The 8,649-nt window shown below is 43.5% G+C and overlaps 1 protein-coding gene across 2 annotated transcripts in view; it reads right to left on the minus strand.

The window, feature by feature from the left end:
* Positions 1–5,438, minus strand: part of INTS4 (integrator complex subunit 4) — a 123,270-nt gene extending 117,832 nt beyond the window's left edge. For both annotated transcript variants that reach the window (XM_007187586.2, XM_007187585.2), the window contains exons 1-2: positions 5,298–5,438; positions 4,537–4,779 (exon numbers count right to left, since the gene is read on the minus strand). In XM_007187586.2, coding sequence (XP_007187648.1) covers positions 4,537–4,590 — 54 coding nt within the window. In that variant the 5' untranslated portion in view covers positions 4,591–4,779; positions 5,298–5,438. The remainder of the gene's footprint in view (positions 1–4,536; positions 4,780–5,297) is intronic.
* Between the last annotated feature and the right edge of the window lie 3,211 nt (positions 5,439–8,649).

Consider the following 8,649-nt stretch of genomic DNA (forward strand, 5'->3'; position numbering starts at 1 on the left):
AGGAGGTAAAAGACCTATACTCAGAAAACGGCAAGACACTGACGAAAGAAATCAAAGATGACACAAACAGATGGAGAGATATACCACGCTGTTGGATTGGAAGAATCAACATTGTGAAAATGACTATACTACCCAAAGCAATCTACAGATTCAATGCAATCCCTATCAAATTACCAATGGCATTTTTCACAGAACTAGAACAAAAAATCTTAAAACTTGTATGGAGACACAAAAGACCCCGAATAGCCAAAGCAGTTTTGAGAAAGAAAAATGAAGCTGGAGGAATCAGACTCCCTGACTTCAGACTATACTACAAAGCTACAGTAATCAAGACAATATGGTACTGGCACAAAAACAGAAATATAAATCAATGGAACAGGATAGAAAGCCCACAGATAAACCCACGTACCTATGGTCAACTAATCTATAACAAAGGAGGCAAGGATATACAATGAAGAAAAGACAGTCTCTTCAATAACTGGTGCTGGGAAAACTGGACAGCTACATGTAAAAGAATGAAATTAGAACACTCCCTAACACCATACACAAAAATAAACTCAAAATGGATTAAAGACCTAAATGTAAGACTGGACAGTATAAAACCCTTAGAGGAAAACATAGGAAGAACACTCTGACATAAATCACAGCAAGCTCTTTTTTGACCAACTCCTAGAGTAATGGAAATAAAAACAAAAATAAACAAATGGGACCTAATGAAACTAAAAAGCTTTTGCACAGCAAAGGAAACTATAAACAAGATGAAAAGACAACCCTCAGAATGGGAGAAAATATTTGCAAACAAATCAATGGACAAAAGATTAATCTCCAAAATATATAAACAGCTCATGCAGCTCAATATTAAAAAAACAAACAACCCAATCAAAAAATGGGCAGAAGACCTAAATAGACATTTCTCCAAAGAAGACATACAGTTGGCCAAAAAGCACATGAAAAGCTACTCAACATCACTAATTATTAGAGAAATGCAAATCAAAACTACAGTGAGGTATCACCTCACACCAGTTAGAATGGGCATCATCAGAAAATCCACAAACAACAAATGCTGGAGAGGGTGTGGAGAAAAGGGAATCCTCCTGCACTGTTGGTGGGAATGTAAATTAACACAGCCACTATGGAGAACAGTATGGCGTTTCCTTAAAAAACTAAAAATAGAATTACCATATGACCCAGCAATCCCACTACTGGGCATATACCTGGAGAAAACCACAATTCAAAGACACATGCACCCCAATGTTCACTGAAGCACTATTTACAATAGCCAGGTCATGGAAGCAACCTAAATGCCCACAGACGAATGGATAAAGAAGATGTGGTACATACATACAATGGAATATTACTCAGACATAAAAAGGAACGAAATTGGGTCATTTGTAGAGACGTGGATGGACTTAGAAACTGTCATACAGAGTGAAGTAAGTCAGAAAGAGAACAACAAATATCGTATATTAACGCATATATGTGGAATCTAGAAAAATGGTACAGATGAACCAGTTTGCATGCAGAAATGGAGACACAGATGTAGAGAACAAATGTATGGACACCAAAGGGGGAAAGGGGTGAGGGGTGGTGGTGGGATGAATTGGGAGATTGGGATTGACATATATACACTAATACATATAAAAAAGATAACTAATAACCTGCTGTATTAAAAATAAAATAAAATTCAAAAAAAAACTTTTCCTTAACGCTTCATGCATCATAATGATACCTTGAGCAATCACCTCTTTACAAATTTTCACTTCTACAGAGAAGAGACTAGGATTATTCTAGACAGGAACATGGCATGGCATGATAAAAAGACCAAGGACTTTGAAGTCAGAGGAATTTGAGTTCAATTACCACTTACTAGCTAGAGGAGGCCTTCTCCTTCTTCTATGAAAAGGAATACAATACCTACATCATAGGGATATTTAAGAAGTCTAAAGTATAATGTCTTTACTGTGCAAACACATAATAAGCACTAGATACATATCAGTTCTCTCTCCCTCATCTTCATAGCAGAGCAAAAATAACAGAAGCAGTAAGATCTCATTTCATCACTCCATGGTAACCATGCATGAACAATGAAGTGAATAAATGAGCTCTTCTCTTAAAATCTTTACCCATTTCCATCCTATTCCACACAAATTTGGTCTTCAGTGTTATCTGGGCTGCACTTAGGTCAAAAGATTGTAAAGATTTTTTTTCCCTAGGGAGTATATAAGGAGAAGGACAGACCAATATCTGCTATCATGCAACCATCAATAACATTTTAGTGAGCCAGGCCTTATGGTCTATCGAGGGAACACAGATGAACCACGCATCATCTCTGCCCTCAAGGAGCCCAAACTGGTGGGGAGATATGTACACTAGTAATTATAGTAGCACTGAGTGAAAAGTACAAACAGATGAGTGCTACAGAAGCAGGGGAGGAGAGACTAAAGCAAAAATATAAGTCCACTGGGTGGAGAACAAAGAGAGAGGGAAGCATGACATCCGTTCTATGTAAAAGAGACAATAGATACAAAAGTTTGGAGAGGTGCAAACACGTGGCATGCTGGAGGAGGGGTGAGTAGTCTTGGTAAGGGGGAACAACGGAATACTGGAAAGAAAGGAAGTGACACTGCACAACAAAGTGAAAGTACTTAATGCCACTGAACCCTACACTTAAAAAATGGTCAAAATGATAAATTCTGTGTTATATATATTTTGCCACAATTTTTTAAAAAGGGGGTCAAAGGAAACAGAGTCAGGAAATCCCAAAAAGCAAGCCACAGAAGAGGGAGCTCTGTGAAGCCAAAAAGCTTTCCTGAATGTTGACTCATTTTAAAAGTTGAGGAAAACTAATTTCACATAAAAAGGAGCAACAAAAGAGTGTCAAGGTAAATATCAAGGTTATTTTCAGAAAAAAACAAGAATAAGAAGCAAACTAACCTCCCTACACACAATGGGAATATGTCACAAAGTGTCCACAAAACAAAAAAGGCAGTGATACAGATAGAAGGAATACTGTTAAATCACAAAGAGCTAGGGAGTTTGGCTAGGGAGTTTTTACAAAAAGAAGTAGCTGTTAAAAAAAAGGGGGGGGGCTTCCCTTGTGGCGCAGTGGCTAAGAATCCGCCTGCCAATGCAGGAGACACGGGTTCGAGCCCTGGTCCAGGAGGATACCACACGCCACGGAGCAACTAAGCCCGTGCGCCACAACTACTGAGCCTGCTCTCTACAGCCTGCAAATCACAACTACTGAGCCCGTGTGCCACAACTACTGAAGCCCGCGCGCCTAGAGCCCGTGCTCCGCAACAAGAGAAGCCACCACAATGAGAAGCCCGCGCACCGCAAGGGAGTAGCCCCAACTCGCCGCCACTAGAAAAAGCCCGCGCGCAGCAACCAAGACCCAACGCAGCCAAAAATAAATAAATAAATTTATTTTAAAAAAACAAGTAGCTGTATAAAGAGGAAGACTTGATTTGTCGATGCAATTACCTCTTTGTACTATAATCACAGATATGCCGTTCCGCATCTCCCACTCGCCTGTGAGTTCCTAAAGGACAGGGACCCTAATGTGTATTGGACTTTGTAGCTCAGCACCTTTTACCATACCTAATACGTAGTAACCACTCTTTTACTCAGTAAACTCTTGTTGAAGGAATAAATGAAATGTTTAAGGATCAGTGTCCTGCTGGATGGTCTAAAGCTTGCTACTCCACAAGTCTATGGACGGAAGGACGCTACTGACTGGCATCAATTGAGGGCTTCTCAGAAATGATGATTATTGCCTCACCTCCCCGGCCCGATTTACTTACTGAGTAGAATCTATATTTTAAAAAGACCCCAGGTGAATTGGATACACAAAGTTTGAGAAGCACAACACAAGGTATGACGTGGGATCAACCACTACTTCAGCTATATCTATGAGGAAATGCAAGGAGAATCACTGACTGCTGACACCGGTTTGGCCCACCAGTCCTTAAACAACTCTAAAGGAGGAAGGTATTACCCTCCTTCCTAGGTGAACTGTTCTACCAACAGAAAGTTCCACCCCTATGAAGCCTGTGACCCTCGCCTGCTCTGACTGGGTCTTGAGGATTTCTATAGACTCCTCTTCCAATCCCTTAGAGCTCTGCATACAGCCAACTTATCCTTGGGCGCTTTTTTTGTAACGGGAGTTGGGAGGCAATTTGCCACTAACTGGCTCTGTGTCCTCATACTCCACCGGAAGCCTCAAAGTCCTCATCTGTAAAACGAGGATGCTAATGTAATACAAATAAAATGAAGTAACGAATAAGATATTTTCGTAGATTGTAAAGCGCTGTTTGTTTCTTCTAATAATTTTTTAGTGTCAGACTGCACGTATTAATGCTGACAACAGCAGCGGCAAACGACACGCCCACTAAAGTGTAGCCTCAGAGAGGCTGCCTACCAAAGCAGTAGGCACTCAACCCAGCTTTGTGGCGCCTGGTCTGGCAAAGTGCCTGGGGCGTGGAGAACCTTCCCCTACCCCAGACCGGTCCCGGGACCTTTCCTTCCAGAGCTTACCTGAACCACCTTAGTGAATTCCTCGTACACCCGCTTCTTGAGGTGCGCCGCCATGGCAGTCCTCACACCCTCTCAGCTTCCGTACCCGAGGAGAGAGGTGGAGCGGAAGAGTCCGGAAAACCTGCCCAGGCCGGAGGAACCAGCAACGGTCCCACAAGGCAGTGGGGTTCCGGGAAAGAGAGGCCGCTTCCGGCTGCTCGACTGCCCTGCCGCTGTGCCGCCGGATTTGGCCGCCTACGCCACCTGCGCCGGAGGAAGGTAAGCCAGAGCGAGAGCATAGCGCAGGGGGCTGGGCTTCTGGTGGGAGGAGCCGGGTCGGAAAGGCTAGAAGAGCCAATGGGGGATTTGGGGAGCTTGCTCTTGGTCTGAGTGACGGAGAGACTGGCGGGGGAACTGAGCCCGGGGAGGGAGGAAGTACTTTCCGGTAAAGGGCAGAGGTGGAGCTTTCCAGAGCTAGAGACAAAACCTGGAGCTGTGTAAGGATTTTGACTCAGGAGATAAGGGAAGGTCAAACTGACGTTCGCATCATCCATTGCTGGTCACAATATTTGCCATCTGTATGTTGCCTGCACTCTCCTCTTGGTCAAGCCGTTACTGGAAAACTGGTTCACCTTAGTGAACCCAAAAGACACGACTAAGCCAAAGTTCGGAATAAGGAAGGATATATTACTTGCAGCAAGTAAGGAAAACAAAGAATCTTCCCCAATGCAGTATCTCTCCAAACAGGAAAATTGGGGAGGCGTTAAGCTAAGGGAGCGTACCTATTCATGAAGGGGCTTGAGCAGAGGAGAATTCATCGTAGAATTGGGGCAGAGGTCAACAGAGTCCAGGATTTAGTTGATTGAAGTCATGACGGTCGACATCATCATTCCATCCTCCACCTGGGTGGGGAGTCTTAGTTCCTGTGGAACCCAAAGACATGTATCAGATTGTTATGTATATGCCTTGGGGAGAAACTTGTTTCTTTCTTTCTTTCTTTCTTTCTTTTTTGCCATGGCTCATGGCATGCGGGATATTAGTCCCCCAACCAGGGATCCATCCTGCACCCCCTGCAGTGGAAGCTCTGAGTCTTAACCACTGGACCACTGGGGAAGTCCCAGAAACTTGTTTCTTGACTGCTTTTCCTTTGTTCCTGCATTCCCTCACTTAATTAATTACCAAGACCTATTCAAGGACAAACGTGGTCAGGCTTAGGTCACAAAATGGCTTAGGCTAAAAATTGCTTCCCTTATGTCAAGAAAGCCATGCCTGATTCTTTCTCTGGAGCCCCCCTACCCTACCTGCTTACAGGAAGCTGGATGCCACCACCCCCACCCCTGCCCCAGCCTAGAGTACTTCTCCTTGCTTTCTCACTCCAGTTGTTCAAAAGCTACCTATCCTTTAAGGGCTCAAGCCATCCTCTGACAGCTAAGGGAGAGTGGAAAGAATTCTGAGGCCAAGGGTTAAGCAACAAAGCTTCAGACTGCACAACTCAGATGGGATTGAACCCAGCCGAAACTCACACTTGGATTTGAACCCATGGGCTGGGACTTTTACTCAGCCAAAACTCTGACTGGGACTCAAACCCACTGTCTTTTAATTAAAATTGCTCACCTGGTGTCAGGACTTACTGAAGCTCAGGTTCTTTATGTCTCAGCGCAGAAGGAATTCAGCGAGAGGCAATGCGATACGGAAGACATGGATTTTTTAGAGAGATACAACATCCCATAGACAGAATGCAGTCCATCTCAAAAAGTGAGAGCGGTGGTGGGAGAAACACACTCCACAGAGTGTGAGCCATCTCAGAAGATGAGAGGCCCTGAAATATGGGGTAGATGGTTTTTGTGGGCTGAGTAATTTCATAGGCTAGTGAGTGGGAGGATTATTCAACTATTTGGGGGAAGGGATGGGGATTTCCAAGAACTGGGCCACTGCCCACTTTTTGGCCTTTTGTGGTCTGCCTTGGAACTGTAGGCGCCTGTAGGTGTGTCATTTGGCATATGCTAATGTATTACAATGAGCATATAATGAGGCTCAAGGTTTACTGGACGGTGAATCTTCTGCCATCTTGGACCTAATTGATTGTAACCAGTTTATGTCATATCCTCAATGGCTATGTCATTCTTTTTGTTTGTTTGTTTTTTGGCTGCACCACACAGCTTGCAGGATCTCAGTTCTCTGACCAGGGATTGAACCCAGGCCACAGCAGTGGAAGCCCAGAATCCTAACCACTAGGCCACCAGGGAACTCCTGGCCATGTCATTCTTTTAAAGGTTGTGCCCTGCCCCCTTCCCTCCTATTTCACTACGACTAGCACTTAATGAACAAGTAGCCTCAACTACAATTGCACTAACACCTAGCCTGACAAAGATGTAGTGACAGTGGAATGAAATAACGCAGAAACATTTTGCACAGTAAAGTATGGTTCACGTGCTAGTGTTAATAAATCCAAGGTCAAGGTTTACATCCTGCACTAAACTTTAGCCTGTTTGTTGTTTCATTCTTTGAAACAAGTTAATATAGGATGCTTAGAAAAAGAAGCAGACTGTGGTAGGTACAGAAGACCCCAAAACACGGAAAAAATGGTCTTTACCCTCAAGGTTCTACAGTCTAAAAGGGAAGGGAGACACCCAGACTGATCAAACCTAACTTCAGGATGCCTCAGGGAAGTTTTACAGAGGAAACAATTTTTAATCTGGCTTTGAAATAGTGAATTTTCCAGAAAGAAAGAAAGGCATCCCAGACCAAAGAGACTACCACATATACAAATGTGTCCAGCGTAATTAAAGGGACTTAGCAAACAGTGCCTTTAATAAATGTTAGCAGCTATTATTATTGTTACCATATTTTATCAAAAATAAGCTGCCAGCAATTGTAAAACAAGCCATTATTTTATGTACAACATTAAGAACAAATGCTGAAATTAAAAACAATGGTTTCGGGCTTCCCTGGTGGCGCAGTGGTTGAGAATCTGCCTGCCAATGCAGGGGACACGGGTTCGAGCCCTGGTCTGGGAAGATCCCACATGCCGCGGAGCGGCTGGGCCCGTGAGCCACAATTACTGAGCCTGCGCGTCTGGAGCCTGTGCTCCGCAACAAGAGAGGCCGCGATGGTGAGAGGCCCGCGCACTGCGATGAAGAGTGGTCCCCACTTGCCACAACTAGAGAAAGCCCTCGCACAGAAACGAAGACCCGACACAGCCATAAATAAATAAATAAATAAATTAAAAAATAATAATAAATAAAAACAATGGTTTCTTATTGCTTAGATTTAGGTATACTTACTGAAAATAGATAATTTACACTTCTTTAGACAAAGATTTGTATCCTATGTCATACTGCTGTACTCCCCATACCTTTCTGTGCACTTAAAAACTTTCTGTTTCAATGCAAATTATAGGGAAATCTTTTTTTTCTTTTTTTTTTTTTAATTAACTAATTTATTTATTTTTGCTGTGTTGGGTCTTCATTTCTATGCGAGGGCTTTCTCTAGTTGCGGCGAGTGGGGGCCACTCTTCATCGCGGTGCACGGGCCTCTCACTGTCGTGGCCTCTCTTGTTGCGGAGCACAAGCTCCAGACGCGCAAGCTCAGTAGTTGTGGCGCACGGGCCTAGTTGCTCCGCGGCATGTGGGACCTTCCCAGACCAGGGCTTGAACCCGTGTCCCCTGCATTGGCAGGCAGATTCTCAACCACTGCGCCACCAGGGAAGCCCGGGAAATCTTTTTAAGATACCTTGAATGACAATTAAAGACAACACATTCCCAGAACTCGGTTGAAGTCATGACAATGTGAATTGCTATGGCCCAGTCTACACATGAACAACTGGCCAACAGCAATCTTAAGATGCGTCCTGATTTCAGAGATGGTACAAAGTATTATCATTGTTATTATTAGATACAAGGCTGTAGGAAGGAGTTTGGTGCATTCAGAAAAACAAAGGAAATTCAGTTCATATTGAGAGAAAAGTGCATACAGGAAACAGAGAAGAGTGATAGAAATAAAGTTGAGAAGCTAAGGCCAGATTGGTATAGAAACAAGAATATTCCACTTTCTTTAATTTTGAAATGAAAAACTGTCTTTATTAAATTGATGACCTTTGGGCTTCCCTGGTGGTGCAGTGGTTAAGAATCCACC

Source organism: Balaenoptera acutorostrata, chromosome 9 (assembly GCF_949987535.1).
Source record: "Balaenoptera acutorostrata chromosome 9, mBalAcu1.1, whole genome shotgun sequence".
Taxonomy (NCBI): Eukaryota; Metazoa; Chordata; class Mammalia; order Artiodactyla; family Balaenopteridae; genus Balaenoptera; species Balaenoptera acutorostrata.